General features: G+C 41.2%; 1 protein-coding gene across 1 annotated transcript in view; it reads right to left on the bottom strand.

Annotated features, from left to right (window-relative positions):
* The window catches only part of CSMD1 (CUB and Sushi multiple domains 1), a 998,673-nt gene that overhangs the window by 226,495 nt on the left and 750,418 nt on the right, over nt 1–21,760 (bottom strand). The window contains exons 13-17 of the mRNA XM_081189289.1: nt 19,732–19,914; nt 14,774–15,100; nt 13,599–13,793; nt 10,763–10,901; nt 2,665–2,852 (exon numbers count right to left, since the gene is read on the bottom strand). Coding sequence (XP_081045415.1) covers nt 2,665–2,852; nt 10,763–10,901; nt 13,599–13,793; nt 14,774–15,100; nt 19,732–19,914 — 1,032 coding nt within the window. The remainder of the gene's footprint in view (nt 1–2,664; nt 2,853–10,762; nt 10,902–13,598; nt 13,794–14,773; nt 15,101–19,731; nt 19,915–21,760) is intronic.

The raw sequence follows: 21,760 nt of genomic DNA, 5'->3' as shown, positions 1-21,760 counted from the left end.
GTTTTTAATGAACTGAATTTTGCTTTAAATTGTGGTTTTAATGTAACCTGCCCTGGGACCATTTGGTGGAGGTTGGGCTATAATAAATAAATAACCATACGCACATTGCTATCACGTTGCCCTGGTGTCTGTTTTCAATTCTGCTGACTGCTTTTATGCTGCTCTTTTTGTATTATAATGTCTTAATATTGCTGTAATGCTTTGGTTTACGGTGATTTTAACTTTTTTCCTAAGCAACCATGGGAACTGTTGGGAGGCTATGATATAAACTACTTAAATAAATAAAAAATACACATAGATACTAAAGCCAGTTCACTTTGCACAATATAGAAATACATTTTCATACATAATTTCTCAAAGTATCCTCCTCCCACCTCTTTCTAAACATATGGTAATCTTTGAAATTTCACTGCAAATGTAACAAGTTAGCGACGATTGAAAATGATTAGCAATGATTCATTTGCAGTAGTGAAGTAAAAGAATGTGCATCTTAAAAACTGCAGTGCGCCTCTCACTGAATAACTGCAGCCTTTCTCAAGACAAATGCAATAAAGAATAAGAGTTTAATGTTGAGAAAGACAGCATGGCACCAATGCAAGGGCACTATGTCTTCATTTCAGCACAGTCTCCACTTCCATTGCCAGTATTCTGTACGTCTGAGACACAACCCATTCCTTGTTACATAAAATCCACTCCATGTTTCTCCCTTCACCTCCCTTCTAGTCTGTCTCCAGCAGGAAAAAGGTAATGTTCTTATTGGCTAAAATTGGGAAGGCAGCCAACCTATTTCTGATTTACCTATTTTTAAATAGAATTTTAAATAGAAAATAGTTTTTTTCCCTTTGTCTAAGATAACCTGACCTGAGCCAAGGGAAACCACCCTCATTTGCAACCAATAAATTTGAGGGGTTCTTCCTTGAAGCATGTTTTTGTGGGCAAGGTGGTTGTGAAGACCACCTGCATCACTGCACTCCAGATCACTGAAGGATCCCTGCACTCCATAGAGCCCTGTAGGAGTACTGTTTGATACTTCTCTAGAGAGGCAAATATTGTAGTATTTGCTATGGCAGCAAAAGTGGAAACCTTCTACAGCTAGCTGGCAGGCCACTGGAGGGTGGCACATATTGGTGCTGATAATGGCAGTGGCAGGCCGGCCTATGAGTGCTGCATGGAGAGCATGATGCGCCACTCCTCTCAAGCCACCGGCTACCCCACGCAGCTCACTGTGGCTCATGGCAGAGCTGAGTGTGATTCTCTTCCAGAACTGTAGAGAAACAGCATTCTGTAAACTCCACTTTTCAATCCTAAATTTTCATTTTGTTAGCATGCTTGTTATAAATGGGAAAAGATGAATGCTCTAGTCATTTAAGCGCTAACAATGAAACTACTATCTACTTGTTAATAATGCATAAGGATACAATTGCTGCAATACATCCATATTGGAATGAATATTGGAAATTACCGAGCATGACTCTAGCACTACTTATGACAACAGAAATATGAAAAACTCTACTAGACTAGTTCTATATTATTATGATCACAATCAATATATTTTCACCTAAAGAATTATAGAGTATGAGAAACCTCTTATATTCTTTGGGAATAAATTCACACTTGAAGCCTTCACCACTGTGGGATTTTATTTTACTTGCATTTTCATCTTTCAAAAATTGTAAGCAGGTTCTGACATCATAACCATAGAACGACTTCATAAAAGTCTGCTTCCTGGTTCATGGAAACTACCATGATGTTCAACTCTGGTAATTTTACTTTGTTTCTAAATCAGAATCAAAGTCCCAGTTTAAACTGTGGCTTCTGATTTTGCTTTGGAGGCAAGTTATAGGTTGGTGTAACAATAATTTGTCCCAATTCAGATATCAACAATTACTGTGAACCAGGAAGCAAAGCAAGCAATCTGTGCCCTCTTAACCATTTAATGACTGCAAAATTTATTGCAGGCATCTAGTTAGTTATACCAAATCAGAGAACAGAGGCATGCATCATAATGCAAGCAGAACTCTCGGAAATGAGACTTATTCCACTCTGCACACAAATAAAGAATGCCATGTTCCAACGTGAGGCGCTCCCATGCTCACAGTGAAATTCTGTATTGGGATAAATGTTTTGATTTATTTTTTAATACACACCTGCAGCAATGTATGATAATTGTTTTTTTAATAGTTTTTTATGTTGAAAAGTGCAATTCCAGAAATGTCTACTCAAAGGTATGTCCCATTGAGTTCAATAGAGCTTACTCTCAGACAATAGTATAGGATTGCACACTCAATGTATAATAAGTGGTGCATACCTGATTCCATAAGTACAAGGATTTCCTCTTGTGCCATGGAACCTCTCCTCTCCTCTTCTTGTGCATACCCCATGTTCTCCCCAGATCTACTCCAGAGGGTTGGGGCAACCCCCAGAACAAATTTAGGGGACATGTGGGGAAAGGGGAGAGGGGAGAAGTTACACGACACAAGCAGAAACCCTAACACAGATTAAATTAGTCTGATACCACCCATTTCACTCTTAACCATTCCTATGTTACAGCCATTTACATTTTTTGCTGATTTATCAGGCACTCTGCCAATACACTTCTCATTCCCCACAATACCCACATTCGGTTATTACACTCATTTTAACTGAGAAAAATATCAGACTTACTTTCATAGTGAATCAAGAAACCAACACTTGAACGGCTGTTATCTGTAGTGAACAGGAGATACATGAAATTCCCAGTGCTAATAAGGAACTGTGGTGCTTGTGTGCCATGGTATTCCCCAATTAATGGAGAAGAACTCGTCGGCCCATCTCTGACTTCCAGTGTATCGTAATTTACTTCTGTCTGGAACCTGTAAAAACAGAATGACAAATTGCAACACGTATGACTTCAAAGCTGACATTTCAAAAACAACAACAATCTCATTAGATTGCTTGGGCTTGTTGGTGGAATCCCATGGAACATTTATGCTGCAAAGATTTCTGCTCTCCGAAGGTTATTGCTTACTTCTGGGTAAAAAGAACATAATCCACAGTAGGTAGCAAAATAAATTGAAGTAGGATGAGGCGGGGGCGCTTGCAGGAAAGAAGCAGTGGAGGATCTCTCAGAAGAGGATGGAGTGTTCCTGCCTGTCATAGTAGTCAAATACTAGGGTAGATGGGGCAATGGTCTGGTTATATTTGTGGATACTCCATGTACACAATATTTTACATGCAGGAGAGGGATTTTAGCTCAGTGGTAGTGTCAGAAGGGAGTGTGGATGCTTGCGAAGATAACAGCCCGGACTCCAGCCTCTCTTTTCAGGATTTATTGAGTGCAAACTTATGTACAGTGCAGAAGTTTCAAAACCATGTCTGCCTCAATCGCTAGCAGAATCCGGAAGTGCCTTCTTCCTATTTCCCCTCCAGCAAAGAAAAACTGGAAGCCCCTCTCTCCGTCTTTTTTCATTACGTGGAAAACTAAGCGACGGAAACTGCTTGTTCCCTCCCCTGGTAGCAGTTTTTTGGCTCCGCTCTCTCTTGTCTTCCTTGTCTCCTGAAAACTGCCCCTCCCCAGACTCTGACGAAGTGCAGCTGCTCAACAGAGGAGGAGGCTCTCTGTACGTTCCTGTCTCTCCCCTCCCCTGAAAACAGATCCCTGACAGGTAGGCCTCATGATATGCATGCACTAGGCCTCCAGCAGCTCCAACCAAGAAATTCCAGGTTGCAGAAGGCCTTAGAGATCTACTATCCAGAGCTGACAACACTACTCAGTGTAATATTAGAGCAGTCCAGGGAGGACAGAGGCCCTCATGGAAGAGCTGTGGTGGTTCAGTGGTAAGAGCTTATGCTCTCCATGCAAAAGATACCAGTTTCAATCCCCATCATCTCCAGGTAAAGCTGGAAGAGATCCCATTCTGAAATCCTGGAGAGTAGCTGTCAGCCAGTGTAGATAATACTGAACAAGATGGACTAATGCTCTGACTCGGTATATGGGAGCTTCTTATGTGTTGCCACAATTCTCACACCAATGACATATTATCAAAAGGTGCACTGAAGTCCTTTCTTACCTAACTTTTCATTCACTTCATTGGTTCTTGAATTAGCTGGTGGTGTTGAGCTATTAACTCTTACATATGGAAAATCATTATCACTATGACACACAAAGCAAGGAATAAGAGCGGGGTTATTTAAAGAGGTCAGTGGAAATGGTGGCCCAAGAAGAACCATGGTCCTCTACTCCGTTCCAGTCTAGTTCCCTGTCTCCTGGGAAATAGTGTTTTCCAGTTTAATAACTTTAGATTCACAAAGCCTGACTGAGCATGAAATCATCCTCCAAGGGTCATTTCTTCATCAAATCCACTCAGTTCCCCAGTGGTATATACAGCTTGGCTTCAGTTTTGACTGATGTGCAACACAATCTAATTGCGCCTAAATATTTGTAGATACATTTGACAGCCACTTGAACTAGAAAAATATGAACCTTTTACTGCAGTTTTTGTGTCAAGCCTTTTTCCCTCCTCCTGTTTGCGAAGGCATCACCAAAGGCATTCATGTAGAAACAAAACACTCTCATTGTGTAGCACTGCTAACCTTTTAAACCAGATATGACACATAGTAGAGCTCTATAACGGTAATAAGTTTGGTCTCAAAGGACGAAGGAAAGCTGCAGGAGACCTGCGTTCATATCTAATGTGGAACAGAACTGGGGAAGGGCCGTAACTCAGTGGCAGAGGATCTGATTTGCATGCAGAAGTTCAAAGGTTCATTCCCCGCATTTCCAACTGGGGCTAGGAATGTACTCAGAACAGACACTCTCAGTCAGTAAAGACAATACTGAGATAGATGGACCAATGGCTTCACTCAGTCTGAGGCAGTTACCTATGTTTACTTCGGATAGCAAACACTTTGCAGAAGTCCTGACAAAAATAAGCATGCTTACTTGGATCAAGGGAGCATGATAATGGTGTCGTTTTTTACTACAGATGACTGAAAACAGGAGTTTATGCAAGAAATATTTGTGAAAACAATATATACAACACCCTTGTACATTATATAACAATTAGCAGGCACACATAAATATGAACCTAAACTCACAAATCCCATAAACTGATAAATTGGGGAGGGAAGGAAATACATAATCTTTTAAGGGACTCCCTTATCCAGGCAGTTGAGCCACTGCCAATATATGACAATTTAGTAGAACTGCTAAAACCTTCGTTGGCTAAGACCCCGGTAATGAATAGTAACCATTTCTCTCATAAAAAGTGGTTTGACGAGGAATGTAGACTCTTCAAGAACAACCTATATAACGAATTCTTGGCATATAGGGCATCAAATGACCCCGCACCTAGCAGTCACCTTATGAACCTCAAGAGAAGGTATAAAGCACTATTAAAGGAAAAGAAGCTTGCGGCAGAAAGAAATGATTGGAAGAACCTTCTAAAAGCTGCAGAAAATAGAAATCCCTCCTCCTTTTGGCACCAAATTTCCAAATACCTGGGTAGACCGTTGTCAAGGATAGAACCTCAAATTTCAGCTGACACCTGGGAAAGCTTCTTCTCCGATTTATATGCAGCTCACGCACCCAGCGGAGGAAGGTTAGATTTGGCCCCCTTGCCAGAGTGGGATCCTGTTACCTGCTCTGAAGTGGAAACACTTATAGGCCAATTTGAGGCGGGCAAGGCACCCGGAGACGATCTTATTTCCATAGATGTTATTAAAGCCAATAAGGATTGGTGGTGTCCACCTCTAGCAGCTCTTTTTACTTATATAAACAAAACAGCACAATTTCCTCCAAGCTGGAACTCTGCACTGATTGTGTTAATTCACAAGAAAGGGCCGCGCACAGACCCGGCCAATTTTAGACCAATTAGCCTGCTAAATGTTATTGGGAAGATCTATTCAAGATTTCTACTTAACAAATTAACGACCTGGATGGAAAGCAACAATATCATCGCAGAGGAGCAGGCGGGTTTCCGCCCCGGAAGTTCAACAACAGACCAAATCTTAATCCTAAATCACTTGGCCACCAAGTACGCTGGCAATGGCCTAAAAGCCCTCCACGTCGCCTTTATAGACTTTAAGCAGGCCTTTGATCTAATTCCCAGGAACCAGCTATGGACAAAATTGGCAGCGACATCTATCGACCGCCGCCTTCTCTTGCTGATTATTAATTTGCATACAAATACCCTCTTGAGGATTAGGATAGATAGTAAGGGGCTAGTCTCCAATCCGGTTGCCACCACTAGGGGGGTAAGACAGGGCTGTTTGCTTGCCCCTGCTCTGTTTAACTTCTATATTAATTCGCTAGTGGTGCATATGGCAAATGCTGATTTCCATCCACCAAAACTGGCAGGACGAGCCTTAAATGTCCTACTGTATGCGGACGATGCCGCCCTATTAGCTACCTCCCCCATCGGATTAAGGAGGATGCTTCGAGCTCTTCATGAATATGAGACCCAACACGAGCTCCAATTAAATTATGCCAAGACCAAAATAATGGTCTTTGCTGCTCGACCGAAACCTAATTTATGGTCAATTAATGGTATTCCTTTAGAGCAGGTCAGTTGCTTCAAATACCTGGGTCAGGTTGTAAGATCAAATAGGTCCTTCCTGGCGCACAGAGAATACATAGCCTCGAACGCATCCAAAGCAGCCCTGGCGATTAGAACCCTGTACTCCAAGAAACAGGCACAGACTGTCAATGTTGCCTTACGTCTCTTTAAAATGAAAGTCCTCCCTCTTCTGCTGGTGGGCATTGCCTTGGGCTCACGTAGGGATTTTGAAAAACTGGAATCTATCCAAACCCAATTCCTCAGGGCCATACTCAGGATCCCCCCCTCCGTGGCAGGCGCGATCATGAGATTGGAAACCGGTTGCCAAGCCTTTAGGTATGTGGCCCTGAAAGCGAAGCTATGGCTATGGCTCAAGCTCTGTTTCAGACCGGTGGGTTTGGCCCCCTTGATTCTGAGGGATAACTTTAAATCTCCATGGGAAGGGGAGATAGTGGAGGAAGTGCAGAAGTGTGGGTTGTCCTCCCTTTATATAGAGTCCATGACGTATAGCCACGCAAAGGCGGTGATCGCGCAAAGATTAAGGGATATTGCCAGACAGGAGGACATAGCCCGTGTGAAACCTGGGTTGTTTCTGGGGGAGCAGTTGTATCGGGCTGCCCCAGCTCGCTACCTGGCGGATATCCACTACGTGGAATACCGCAGACTATTTACTGCGGCTAGGCTGAATGTTCTTGACTCGGCGGTCCTGAAGGGAAGATATGGAGGAGTTCCATATGACCAGAGATTATGCCACTGTGCATTGGGTGAGGTAGAATCCACAGAGCACATTTTATTGAGCTGTCCCTTCTACAACGATTTAAGACAGTATCTTATAACTCCATACTTACCCCAGCTCAGTTCCCGACAAAGAGGAATCCAGACAGCATATCTGCTAAATAAGTCTTCTGGGAAAACAACCTTGGCAGTGGCTAAATTTCTTTTCCTGGCACTCAAGCGTCGGAAACGTATAACTGAATGCTTTGATGTGGGTTATCTGTGAGAGGTCTATTTCTGTGGCCCTACCTTACCTATGTATCTCCTATGATGTTATAGTTTATAATTATTGTGTAATGTTTTAATTCTGACTATCGGTCGAATAAAGAAATTGATTGATAATCTTTTAAGGCTTTTTCCAGAAATAATGTACATTGTATTATGTCCATATATTAATATACAACTGAAGCACACAAACACATGAAACCTAGTAAGTTTCACCGAAAACAAAATACAAATATAATCAGTCTTTGAGGCAAAACTGTACTAGATAACATAATTAGAAATGTAACCAATCATATACAGGATGAGTCTTTTAAAAGAGGCCCCATGGAACATGTGTACTCTGTATCCACGGGGCCTATTTTAAAGGACTCACCATATATATATATATATATATATATATATATATATATATATATATATATAAAAACTATGTTCATTTATTTGACTGTAAGTCGTCACACAGTACATAAAATTAGGCTGCATAACTGAAATCCTGAACAGAGACTGATTAAGACTGCAAATCTAAACACACTTCCACTGGATACAGTGAGACTTATTACTGAATAAATATGAAAACCATTGTGCTATAATCCTATTGATTAGATGGTATTTGATGCTAAAATGATCATTCCATCAGGGCAACAGCACCCCTTCCCCCGCTCCTCCCACGCACTGTTCCAAAGGACCTTGTGAACTATTCACAGGTGAAGAACTAATGTATATCCAACCTCCATGATTACATTCAGGATGCTGGAACTCATCCCATCAAAAGTTATGCTCTGCAAATATTCTCTAACCCCTCCATTCTTCCAGAGGCACTCTTTAACAAATTCATTTACATATATTCAACTTCAGATGTGTAAACTATCTTGATTTTTCAATGAAAGAACATCATGGTGTCCAGCCTCAAGCTGACACTTCTTGATTATTTAAAATAATTTGGGTTTGTAAGATATATTTGATTTGGCAACATCAAAACCACAGCAGTGGGTTAGAGTACCACTGGTTTCAGTACAGCCAGATATTTGTAAATTGTTCACCCACATCACATAATTCCCTTTTACCACCGTAAATCAATTACCCAAGGCATCTCTTTCACCACCTTTGTGAAGAATGAAGGCTTATTACAACTGTGTTCTTAAGAATAAGGTGGTTGTTAAAAGCATTCAAAATATATAATTACCCAGCAACATGAAATTGACCCAGGTTATTCTGTTAGTTATACAGAACTCTGTGTGGTGGATAGTTACACAGAACTAATGTTGGATTAGACCAAGGTTTATCTAAACCAACATTCATAATTAAACAGCAGCTAGTCGGATGCTACTCAGCAGGAAATTCCCTGGTGTGTTCCCTGCATCTGATATTTAGGAATACACAGCTCCCCTATATGATAGCTTCTTTTAGCAATTATAGAGAATTACTGTCCACATTAATGCAAGGCTGAAGTTGGTGTCACAGAAATCTCTGTTGCTTTCAGTGCCAGAATGGAAATGTAGCCCCTGAGGCTATCATTGTATCCCAATGTTTTCCCAAAGATAACTCTCAAGGGTTAGACAAAAATAATAAAGCTTTTCGGGGGGGGGGGTGCTATGTTTATAAGCAAGGTGACCAAAATAAGTTCCCCTTGTTTTTTGAAAGAAAGGGGAAAAGCTTTGCCATCACATTTCTTTACCAAAAATGAATCCCTGCAAATGATTCTACACCATTCTGTTTGAATGGAGAAGGGATGCTACAGGGCTGTCCCATGACCCCCGCCACACAAAACAGATGAAATGTATTATTCATGTAGTTATCAAAAACAATATTTTTTTAAGAGGGGAAATCAAAGCGCTAATGCCCATAACTAAATGCTGAATAGTTACAGAAGCATCTACATAATGACTGTGGATACCATATAGACTGCTGCTAAGTTCAGGCATTAACTCAAACCCAGACTGTTCATTAATCCTCTTATATCTCTAGAAACAATAAGTTCACCACTCTAAGACAAAAACTCAGCCACCCTTGCAGTTACGCCCAGGTTAATGTCAGATAGAGTCTGATATTTTCATTGTGCCGTGATGTTAGACCACTGAAAAAAGGGGATAGCACATTTGTGTAGCTGGTTGGACAGTAGAAAAGAGTATGTTCTACACTGTCCGGCACATTCAAAAAACACCCACAATGTCTATCATTTCTGGGAATTTTTAAAAACAAAAGCTGAGGGGGGAAAGTTCAATTAGGCTAACATAAAGGCCCTGCGTTTCAACTGGAATTATTAATTTTGAGATATAAATGACCCTGTGAACTGTTTTATTTAAACCATAGAACTTGGGGGAGCAAATTATATGTACAGCTTACTCGACATTTTGTTTTTCAATGTCCCTTAATCTGGTTTGAATATTGCGATAAATATATTGCTCACCTGAATTATACAAGAATAAGAATAATAATAATAGTAACAGTAACAGTAATAGTAATAGTAATAAGAATAAGAATGTTACTATTTATACCCCACCCATCTGGCTGGGTTTCCCCAGCCACTCTGGGCAGCTTACAGCACTTTTTTTTGGTAAAACATTTTTTTGTAAAACAAAACAGGGTTGCCGTCTGATTTTCTACAGGCAGATGTTGGCTACCCCTGGTTTACAAGAAAGTGTAGCGACAATGCCTTAAAAGAGGGATGGGGAAGCTGTGGCCGTCTAGATGTTTATGAGGTATTTTTATACCACCTTTCTATGACTACACACAAGGCAGTTTAGAATTTTCAATTAATCACATATAATCTGATAGACCTAAAAAGGGGGAAAGGGATAGAAAGGGAAGTGAGAAAGATAAGGCAAGGTCAGGAATGGTACCAATCATTACGTAATGTTAGACAACTGTTAAGGCGACCAAACTGAGTGGCCACTGAAGGAGAGCGTGGAACCAAACTGCAGTCAGCCCAACCAGGCCTTACGATTTCATTTCTGCTGCAGCCAGATGGAGTGGCTGCTAATTCTGGGAGTGCAGGAATCACATAGTAATTGGTCCCAGGCCTTGTCTCATCTTTCATTTGGATGCAACATGGTGGAATGGGTAGTAAGAGACAGCTGGGCAAGGTTGTTGGACTCTAATTCCCATCAGCCCCAGCCAGCCTGGCCAATGGTCAGGCATGATGTGTGTTGTAATTCAACAGCATCTACACTGTTACCATGTCAAACAATTGCAACATTCAGCTGCGGATCTGTTTTTCAGATACTCACTTATCAAATGTGATCTTTATAGAGTGCCCTTGCTTTGCCTCAATTACCCATTCACAGTTTAACGAGTCTTTGTAGTAACCTGGCCATCCTGGTGGCAAGATAACGCCACTAGATGCTGTCAGGTGGCCACCGCAAGGTGCTGGAAGAGAAACAGAAAGATACAATCAAATTGGTAATCCCAACTGAGAAATGCTATAAATCACATTGCATAAAATTGCTCAACTGCAACTTCCAGCATGCCTTATCACAACCAGAAAGTGCAGAATATCCTTCAGTGTTGAACACATAAGGCACTCTTAAGTGTTAATTCTGACGCTCTGTACTTTCACTTAACCACTCCATATTCCTGCTTGTGGTTGCACCAATTCACCTGCTCCATATATTGGCTAAGCTGCCTGGTGCTATAAATTTGTTGTGCCCTGGCAAGCCCTGTCTCTCCCCCGCCCTCTCTGTACCATAAAAGGTAAAGGTACGCCTGCCCGTACGGGCCAGTCTTGACAGACTCTAGGGTTGTGCGCTCATCTCACTCTAGAGGCCGGGAGCTGGCGCCGTCTGAAGACTCTTCCGGGTCACGTGGCCAGTGTGGTGTAGTGGTTAAGAGCGGTAGTCACGTAATCTGGGAAACCGGGTTTGTGTCTCCGCTCCTCCACATGCAGCTGCTGGGTGACCTTGGGCCAGTCACACTTCTTTGAAGTCTCTCAGCCCCACTCACCTCACAGAGTGTTTGTTGTGGGGGAGGAAGGGAAAGGAGAATGTTAGCCGCTTTGAGACTCCTGAAGGGGAGTAAAAGGCGGGATATCAAATCCAAACTCTTCTTCTTCTTCAGCGTGACGAAGCTGCTCTGGCGAGCCAGCACCAGCGCAGCACACGGAAACACCGTTTACCTTTCTGCTATAAAGCAATACCTATCTATCTACTTGCACTTTTAAGGGTGCTTTCGAACTGCTAGGTGGGCAGGAGCTGGGACCGAACGACGGGAGCTCACCCCGCCACGGGGATTCGAACTGCCGACCATGCGATCGGCAAGTCCTAGGCGCTGAGGTTTTACCCACAGCGCCACCCGCGTCCCTTCTCTGTACCATAATGAAGGCAAAATGTTGTTCTATTATTGCACATCTAGTATAAATGGCAGCTGTTGGCCTAGCAGCACCAATACAATATTGGCTGGGATACCAGCACAGAGTCTTAAAACAATTAGGTCATAAGCACACCTTATATTTAAAGCACATGGCTTCCCCCAAAGAATCCTGGGAAGTATAGTTTACTCCTCAAAGAGCTTCTATTCCCAGCAGTCTTAACAAACTACAGGTTCACAGGATTCTTTGAGGTAGCCATGTGAGGTAGCCAAGTGGATGTGACCTTAGTTGTCTGCATAGCAGCTGAGTGTGTGCAAGTGTGGTATAATGAATGTTAGACTTATACCAGGAATATTTATGCTCAAATCCCTACTCAGGCATGAAATCTACTGGGCGACCTTAAGCCAATCAATCTTCCAGCCTAACCTAAGCCACTCATATGAAAATTTTGGTTTTGTGGAAAGGAGGGATAAAAATTTAACATATAACAAAGAAATTATGAAATTATACAATGAAATTTATATAATCCAGCACAAAATGCATTTTATGTAAATCCTGTGGCTTCTAAACCAGTCTTCTTGAGTGATCATTTTTTAACAGGCTGCGTGGCATTGCTATTTCTCTCATTGAAGTAGGCCATTGCTTCATAAATATTCCTATTTCATGTTAAATGCACTGCATGTAAGCTCGTAGGCAGATACACCAGCTGGTGTAAGTAAAAGAGCACCCAAATCCTATTACAGTTCACACTAGATGAAATCTGTTAAAGTTAGATTTATTAACACGGAGAATATTCAAAAGCAGATGTTAGGCCACTCAATCTATTTGTTAATTGCCACCCATATTCAGCATGCCAACTAGCAGAAGAGGAGAGGTTGTATAGTTGGGAGGCGAAAGGCAAAATTTCCCAGTGTTGCTTTTGATTTCATGACTTAAATCAGCCAAATAATCACAGAATCCTCTGGACATGAACCTACATTTTAGCTGCATGTCAAGGTTAGCCAATGTTGAGCCCTTCAGATGTTGTTGGACGCCAAGTCCCACCATTCCTGACAACTGCGCATGCTGGCTGGGACTGGTGCATGTCCAACATCTAGAGGGCACCATTTTTGTTGTCCCTGCTGTATATCAAGTCATTTATTAAAATAGCGGTCCTATGCATGCTTACTCAGAACTGTATTCAACAAGACAAGCATCATTATGATTGCAGCCTAACCCACTTTTATCTCTAGATACAATTTGTGAGAGTCTATAGAAAACTAAAGCATTGCTGCCTTTAACATTTGTGTATGCATGCGCACACACATCAACAGTAATTAATATTCTCTAACTCCACATATTGTCATTGATGCTCCTATGGCTGTGGTTCTTCTTGTGGGAAGTCAATGTTGTGCTCAGTTTTTTCCAAGTACAATGGCCCAAACATTTCTATGCCAAGCAGATAAGTCTAGATATTCCAGGGATTTCCATCAACTACTGATCACCATGCAGCAAACAACAAATAACATACCAATTGCTTACATTTAATATTATGGTTTTCTTGCTCAAATACTAAGATCCGAAACAATTCTAGAGTTAAGATATTGTGTCCCCCTCTTGGTGGATGCCTGTCATTTCTCTCTCTCTTTCTCTCTCTGAGTTTTATACTGAGTCTTTGATTTTTTTATTTTATTGCTGTCTTTATTACCTTAATATTAACAGTATACATAATATCTAAAGAAAATCAGTATGTGCATTCTAGAGCACGGTCAAATCCTTACCTTCACATCTCGGAACAGTTGAACTCCACACAACATTTCCATCCTGCATAACACAAGTTATGGTCTCTGAGCCCTGGGTTTTCACAAAGCCATCGTCACAATGAAAAGAAACAGAACTTCCTAGAAGGAATCTGTCTCCAAAGCGCTTTCCGTTTATGGGGATTCCTGGATCATGACACTCATTCTGACCAAATGCTGAGCGCCAAAGGAAATAAAAAGTGAAGCCAATTAATTAATTGGTTGTAAGTATATTTGGATGCATGATTCAAAACAAGACAACTAGTCTCCTTAACTGACCTATCTTTGGGCTTACATGATTCTTCAGTGATTATCTGACTACCTGCAGTCAACCATGTTCAAAATGTATGAGCATTTTGATTTTTTCAGTGGTGACATATGTTTTTGAGTCAAACAGAACTACTGAGATCAGTATTAACTTTGTTTCTAAATATCCCAGCTCAGCTAGAGAGCATGCATGTGGGGAAATGCTTAATTCCATCATGCATTTTAATTTTTAATTTAATTTCTTTTTCATGTGCACATTACAAAAAAAAATATTACAACCCCAAAATTAACATGCAGTGATTAGTAATGATAGCTTTGGACACCTTTATGTTCAAAGGGATTATACCTCTGCATACAAGCTGCTAGAGGGTGAACAGCAAAAAAGCAGTAACCTGCACACAGTTCTTCTGAATTTTCTGAAAACATCTGCCTGGACACAAGACTCAGACTAGATAAAACAGATAGCTGCTGTTGACTCCAACCATCTCTGATTACTAGCAGTGCTGGCTGGGGCTAATGGAATCATAAAATTGTAGAGATGGAAGGGTCATCTTGTCCAACCTCTTGCAACGCAGGACTCTTTTGCCCAATGTGGGGCTTGAACCCACAACTCTGAGATTAAGAGTCTCACGCTCTACCATCTGAGCTATCTGACCATCAACACCTGGAAGTGCACAGTTTCCCTATCCTGATTTAAACTAACAAATGCTTAATGATATTTCTGAAAGACATTGTGCAGTCAAAGTCAAATGCTTTTAAAGCCCTAATTATTTTGTTGGGTTTGTTAAGCATGTACTTCAGCTCTCTGAAGCCTAGCTCTTAAAAGTGCTTATTCTTAGCCGCATAATGCCCATTGTGTTTAGTATACAACTCAGAGAATGCACACTTACTCGTGTATGATATATTGAATCCTCTTCCTGTAGTGGAATGATCCGACTGAAATTCAAGACGTACTATGTGCCCATTGCTAGCTATTTGGGAAGGCACATCATTGCCAGAAAAAGTACCGAGTGCTGGTAAGTCAGAAATCCCATCATCCTTCACTGTCAGGTAATCAAACTGAGGCTCTACATCAAAGTCATTGAAAATAAGATGTATTCTGCTTCCTGGTTCTGAAATTATCAACCATACACAATTCATGTTGTTTCCATACTCCTCAGGGTAGTTTGGTGAAAGTATAATTCCTGAAGGTGTTGTGAAGTTGAAGAAACATGAGACTATTAAAAAAGAGAAAATGAAACACTTTGAACGATGCATGTGTTAAAAATACAAATTCTAAAAGGCATCATGTCTAGGCTATACCTCCTGAAAAAATGAAATGTTTTCCATTGTTGTAGGGAAAAGTCCCACCTAAAAAACAAAGCCTGCAGTTGTGACTTTGCTGCCACATTTTCATTTGGGGGATCTTTTTTTAAAAAAACACAACACTATATATATATAGTGTGTGTGTGTGTGTGTGTGTGTGTGTGTGTGTGTGTGTGTGTGTGTGTGTGTATATATATATATATATATATATAGTGTGCGTGTGTGTGTCATTTTGTTATATATATATATATATATATATATATATATATATATGCTTTCGTAGATTTTCACGGGTACAGGAATGCAGGTTTTGGTGTCTTCGGGTGTCTTCCCGTGTAAGAGTTGGGGTGTCTAGGCGACGTTTCGACGAGGTCTCACTCGTCATCTTCAGGCTGGTGCTTTCGGCTTCTTGTTACTGGAACAGAGCAGGATCTCAGTGTTTGAGTTCCTATAAATACTGTTGAGGGGGTGTGGTGTATAGCCTCCAACGTTCTGGGCAGAGAGGAGGTTCCCAGGTTAGTGTGCCTTATCTTCTTTTGTTCATTAATTACTTGAGGGATATCTTGAGTGATTTCTTGAGTGATATTCTGAGTACCACTTAGGAGGGTCATTAGGTGTGGATTAGTTGCTAAAGCTTTCGTGTCTTGACCTCTTGAGCTTGTGAATAGTTTTTCTGAGAAGATGGTTGTACTGCAAATAGTTGTGCTCTGGCTTGGCTTCGTGTATAGGGGCGAGCTGTGGTTTTGTGCCCTGTGCCAGCCAGATCTGTGTAGGGATTGCAGGGGGGTGCAGCATCCGGAGGTGCCACTATGGTTTGGTTACTGGATGGTGTCTGTAATTTATCTGTGGAGAGGGTCTGGGTTTGGGTCTGGTGTGGTTGATTGGAGATGGCGTTCTGTGTGCCTCTGGTTCTGGTGTCGGTTTTTGTGGGGAGGGCTAATTTCCAGATGTCTGGCAGGCGGGACGTGTCGTCACGCTTGTTCATGTTGTGAGGGTGTTTCTCTATCTCGATGGCTTCCATGATTATTCTCTTGTGGTGATGTTCCATGTTAAAGAGCAATTTGGAATCTGCAAAATTAATTTCGTGTCCTGTTTCTTTCATGTGTTGGTAAAGAGAGGAAGTTTTTTCTTCTTTTTTGACGGCATTCTTGTGTTCTGCGATACGTGCATTTATTCGTCTGTTTGTTTGTCCAATGTACGTGGCTGGGCAGACTTTGCAGGGTATTTCATAGACCCCTTGGTTTTCTAGCTGGATTTTATCTTTGGGGTTTCTGAGGATATTGGCTATTTTTTGGTTGGTGCAAAAGGCTGTTTTGATATTGTGTTTATGGAGGATTTTGCTAATTTTATCTGTAGTGCCCTTGATATAAGGAAGGAGGGCCATGCCATTGTTTTCTTCTGTGTCTTGGTTTTTGGGGGGTGTTTCTTTTTGGTTACAAACTCCTTCCAGTTCATAGAAACAATAAAGAAGCAAAACCTACATCCCGATGACCTACTTGTGAGCTTCGATGTTGTATCTCTCTTCACACAAGTGCCCATTAATGAAGCCTTGACAGCCATTCAAAACAAATACAATCCCCCCGAATACATCCTGGACCTGACCAACCACTGCCTAACCAACACGTACTTCATCCACAATGGACAAAGATACAAACAGATAGAAGGAGCACCTATGGGATCACCCCTCTCTCCGGTCATCGCAAATCTGTACATGGAACACTTTGAAACCAATGCTTTAGACAAGTCAGAACACAAACCCAAACTTTGGCTCAGATATGTTGACGACACCTTTGTAATTTGGCCACACGGGAAGGAAAAACTAGATAGCTTCCTCACACATCTCAACAGCCTACACCCCAAAATACAATTCACTATGGAAATAGAAGCCAACAACCAACTTCCCTTCCTTGACGTCCTAATCTACAAAAAACCTGATGGCTCCCTAGGACACACTATCTACCGGAAAAAAACACACACCAACCGCTACTTACATGCACAATCACACCACCACCCTGCACAAATAAACTCCGTAGCCAAGACTCTCATCTCCAGAACCAAACGCCTGGCTGACAAAGACCACTTGACAACTGAGTTACAGAATCTCTCAAATGTGTTAATCGCCAACGGATACCAGCAAAACAGGGTTACGAAGCTAATCGATTAGCTTCGTAACCCTGTTTTGCTGGTATCCGTTGGCGATTAACACATTTGAGAGATTCTGTAACTCAGTTGTCAAGTGGTCTTTGTCAGCCAGGCGTTTGGTTCTGGAGATGAGAGTCTTGGCTACGGAGTTTATTTGTGCAGGGTGGTGGTGTGATTGTGCATGTAAGTAGCGGTTGGTGTGTGTTTTTTTCCGGTAGATAGTGTGTCCTAGGGAGCCATCAGGTTTTTTGTAGATTAGGACGTCAAGGAAGGGAAGTTGGTTGTTGGCTTCTATTTCCATAGTGAATTGTATTTTGGGGTGTAGGCTGTTGAGATGTGTGAGGAAGCTATCTAGTTTTTCCTTCCCGTGTGGCCAAATTACAAAGGTGTCGTCAACATATCTGAGCCAAAGTTTGGGTTTGTGTTCTGACTTGTCTAAAGCATTGGTTTCAAAGTGTTCCATGTACAGATTTGCGATGACCGGAGAGAGGGGTGATCCCATAGGTGCTCCTTCTATCTGTTTGTATCTTTGTCCATTGTGGATGAAGTACGTGTTGGTTAGGCAGTGGTTGGTCAGGTCCAGGATGTATTCGGGGGGATTGTATTTGTTTTGAATGGCTGTCAAGGCTTCATTAATGGGCACTTGTGTGAAGAGAGATACAACATCGAAGCTCACAAGTAGGTCATCGGGATGTAGGTTTTGCTTCTTTATTGTTTCTATGAACTGGAAGGAGTTTGTAACCAAAAAGAAACACCCCCCAAAAACCAAGACACAGAAGAAAACAATGGCATGGCCCTCCTTCCTTATATCAAGGGCACTACAGATAAAATTAGCAAAATCCTCCATAAACACAATATCAAAACAGCCTTTTGCACCAACCAAAAAATAGCCAATATCCTCAGAAACCCCAAAGATAAAATCCAGCTAGAAAACCAAGGGGTCTATGAAATACCCTGCAAAGTCTGCCCAGCCACGTACATTGGACAAACAAACAGACGAATAAATGCACGTATCGCAGAACACAAGAATGCCGTCAAAAAAGAAGAAAAAACTTCCTCTCTTTACCAACACATGAAAGAAACAGGACACGAAATTAATTTTGCAGATTCCAAATTGCTCTTTAACATGGAACATCACCACAAGAGAATAATCATGGAAGCCATCGAGATAGAGAAACACCCTCACAACATGAACAAGCGTGACGACACGTCCCGCCTGCCAGACATCTGGAAATTAGCCCTCCCCACAAAAACCGACACCAGAACCAGAGGCACACAGAACGCCATCTCCAATCAACCACACCAGACCCAAACCCAGACCCTCTCCACAGATAAATTACAGACACCATCCAGTAACCAAACCATAGTGGCACCTCCGGATGCTGCACCCCCCTGCAATCCCTACACAGATCTGGCTGGCACAGGGCACAAAACCACAGCTCGCCCCTATACACGAAGCCAAGCCAGAGCACAACTATTTGCAGTACAACCATCTTCTCAGAAAAACTATTCACAAGCTCAAGAGGTCAAGACACGAAAGCTTTAGCAACTAATCCACACCTAATGACCCTCCTAAGTGGTACTCAGAATATCACTCAAGAAATCACTCAAGATATCCCCCAAGTAATTAATGAACAAAAGAAGATAAGGCACACTAACCTGGGAACCTCCTCTCTGCCCAGAACGTTGGAGGCTATACACCACACCCCCTCAACAGTATTTATAGGAACTCAAACACTGAGATCCTGCTCTGTTCCAGTAACAAGAAGCCGAAAGCACCAGCCTGAAGATGACGAGTGAGACCTCGTCGAAACGTCGCCTAGACACCCCAACTCTTACACGGGAAGACACCCGAAGACACCAAAACCTGCATATATATATATATATATATATATATATATATATATATATATATATATATATATATATATAAACACATCATAGCATATAGTTCTCACCTTTTGCAGCTGGTTATAAAACAACTACAGTATTCCTAAATTAATTAATACTCTATGCAACTTCAATAAGTTCATTATGACTATTTTGCAATATTGTCCACTCTAAATACATGTTCTACAGGGCATGGTCAATTCCTTTAGGCATGTTTTAATTAAGAAAATATTATATTGAAAGCACTAGCATATATATGAAAGAGGTCAGGTATAGTAAAATAGAACTAAGTGATAGAATCAGAGAACTGTAGAGTTGAAAGGAGTCCTGAGGGTCATCTTATCCAACCCCCCAACGAAGGAACCCTGCCCACAGCATCTCTGGGTGGGCTTGAACCACCAACCCTTTGGTTAACAGCCAGACACACTGACCCATCATGCCACCTATGGTATGCTGCATGCTGTTTCTAAAGGTAACGGAAGGTCAAGAAAGAAAATGAATTGTAACTTACAAACACAACTGGGTTTATTGCCGGACCACTGGTTATTCTGCTGGCATGTGATCATTCTCTCTCCCACAAGTTCAAAGGCCGCTTGACATTCAAAAGTAAGTGTGTCTCCGTGTAGAAAACTATTGCCAGTCCTCTTCCCGTAGGACGGAATCCCAGGATCACCACAGCCGCCTTTCTCTATTTCTATAGAATTGGAGGTAAAACAACTGGCAGAATTAAAATTAGCACTCTGCATGCACACAGAGACACTTGCTTCACTAGTGATTACTTAACCATTACATTGTTGAATATTACTTTATTTTATATAAGTCATTCCATTTTAAAGTTCTGTTTTATTATGATGTTCTGTATCGGATCAGATTATTATAAGGTTATGTTCATTGTTGTGTATTTTGTTGTTGTAAACCGCATTGTGCATAGTAATTTGGAGAGGCAGTACACAAATTAAAAGTAAAATGAAATGAAATGGGTTCTTTAAAAATGAAATAAAATACTGTGTCTGATTCTAGGTACCATATTTTAAGAAAGGTGGAGGCACTGGGAATAGATTCAGAAGAGAGCAATGAAGATGGGTCAGGGATGTGGAAAACAAGTTCTGTGAGGAAAAGTTGAAGAACTGGGTATGTTATGCCCAGAGAAGAGAAGACTGGTGGGGAACATCATGCCTTATACTGGGTAAGACCCTTGGTCAACTTAGCTCAGTTTTGGCTACACTGACTAGCACAGCTCTCCAGGATTCAAGCAGAGGTCTTTCTCAGCCCTATCCAGAGATGCCAGGCATTGAACCTTGGCCTAACACATTCAAATCAGAAGCTCTACAGCTGAACCACAACCCTTTCCCAGACTACACCACTCTTCTAATGCCTGAGAGTCCAGAGGAAGGACTAGATCTGATGAGCTTGTTAGACAGGAGAAACTTCTGAAGGGTAAGAGAAGTTTGACAATGGAACAAATTAAGTTCCTCCTGAGCTTGTCTAATGTAGACTTTATATGAATACTACATCTAGCATAAAACACTGTTTGAAATAATAGCAACAATGATAACCGTTTCTGTTGTTTTGCTAACCTACTTATACTGGCAATACAAACTTCACCCCCTCTAGGATTATTTTTTGTACTCATTCCATCTCAAACTTCTTTTGATCTAAGTGATTAGAACTGCAGGAACTTTCTGAAGTTTGAGAATGCACTATGAAGTTCTTCAGCTCGGATTTAACATCAGCTTCCTCTGGTTTGCCAATAATATTAACATAAATCCTATTCAATTGTTTCCTGCTTTCATGTACTCTGTTTGGCGGTTCAGGCAAAAAGACCTTTTTATCTTGTTTGTAAACCAGCAATATTTACCATCTTTGGGGACTTATTATCTTCTCAGTGTAAATAGAATGACAAGATTAAACTCCCCCACAAACTGGGATGAGATGATCATACACTTCTGAATTTAATCAAAGTCTTTCTGCACCACAGCTTTCTTCCTTCAAGGGAAGAACTGTGGCAGTTTTGAAGAAATATATGCATGTTACAAATAACAAAAATTACAAGAAATTCTATAGATATTGGGCATTAGATTTGAAGAATAGGGAATTCTAGGTTAAAGGTTTTCATGCTTTTCTAAGGTGTAAAAACATATGGGAGACAGAAATAGTACACCTATAACAAGCTGTTACAATACAATTAAAATTTAATACATTTTGGACCAATAATCCACAGTTTCCATTTAAACCACTACAATTATGAGTATGACAAAATGGCTGAAGAAATAATCACCTATCTGATCATGCATAATTGGGAGGCAGGGAGCAGAACGGCAACTGAAGACCTGGCCATGGATATGTGTTTTGATGGAGGTGTGAAAGAGGGCATAGAAGCTGCATAAGACTATGTCTTCAGGATCATGAATGACTGAATAAAGCAAGACCTGTGATCATACAGAAAATGTGGGAATGGGACCAGCTCATCTTTGTAACGTGAAATGGCTACAGTGTCACAAGGCACCCAATATTTCAGATCCCTAAAGTAAATGAGGAGC

Source organism: Podarcis bocagei, assembly GCF_964188305.1.
Source record: "Podarcis bocagei genome assembly, chromosome: 3".
In the NCBI taxonomy this organism is placed as follows: Eukaryota; Metazoa; Chordata; class Lepidosauria; order Squamata; family Lacertidae; genus Podarcis; species Podarcis bocagei.
Note: the sequence above shows the minus strand (reverse complement) of the source record. Positions and strands in the feature narration are given on the sequence as shown.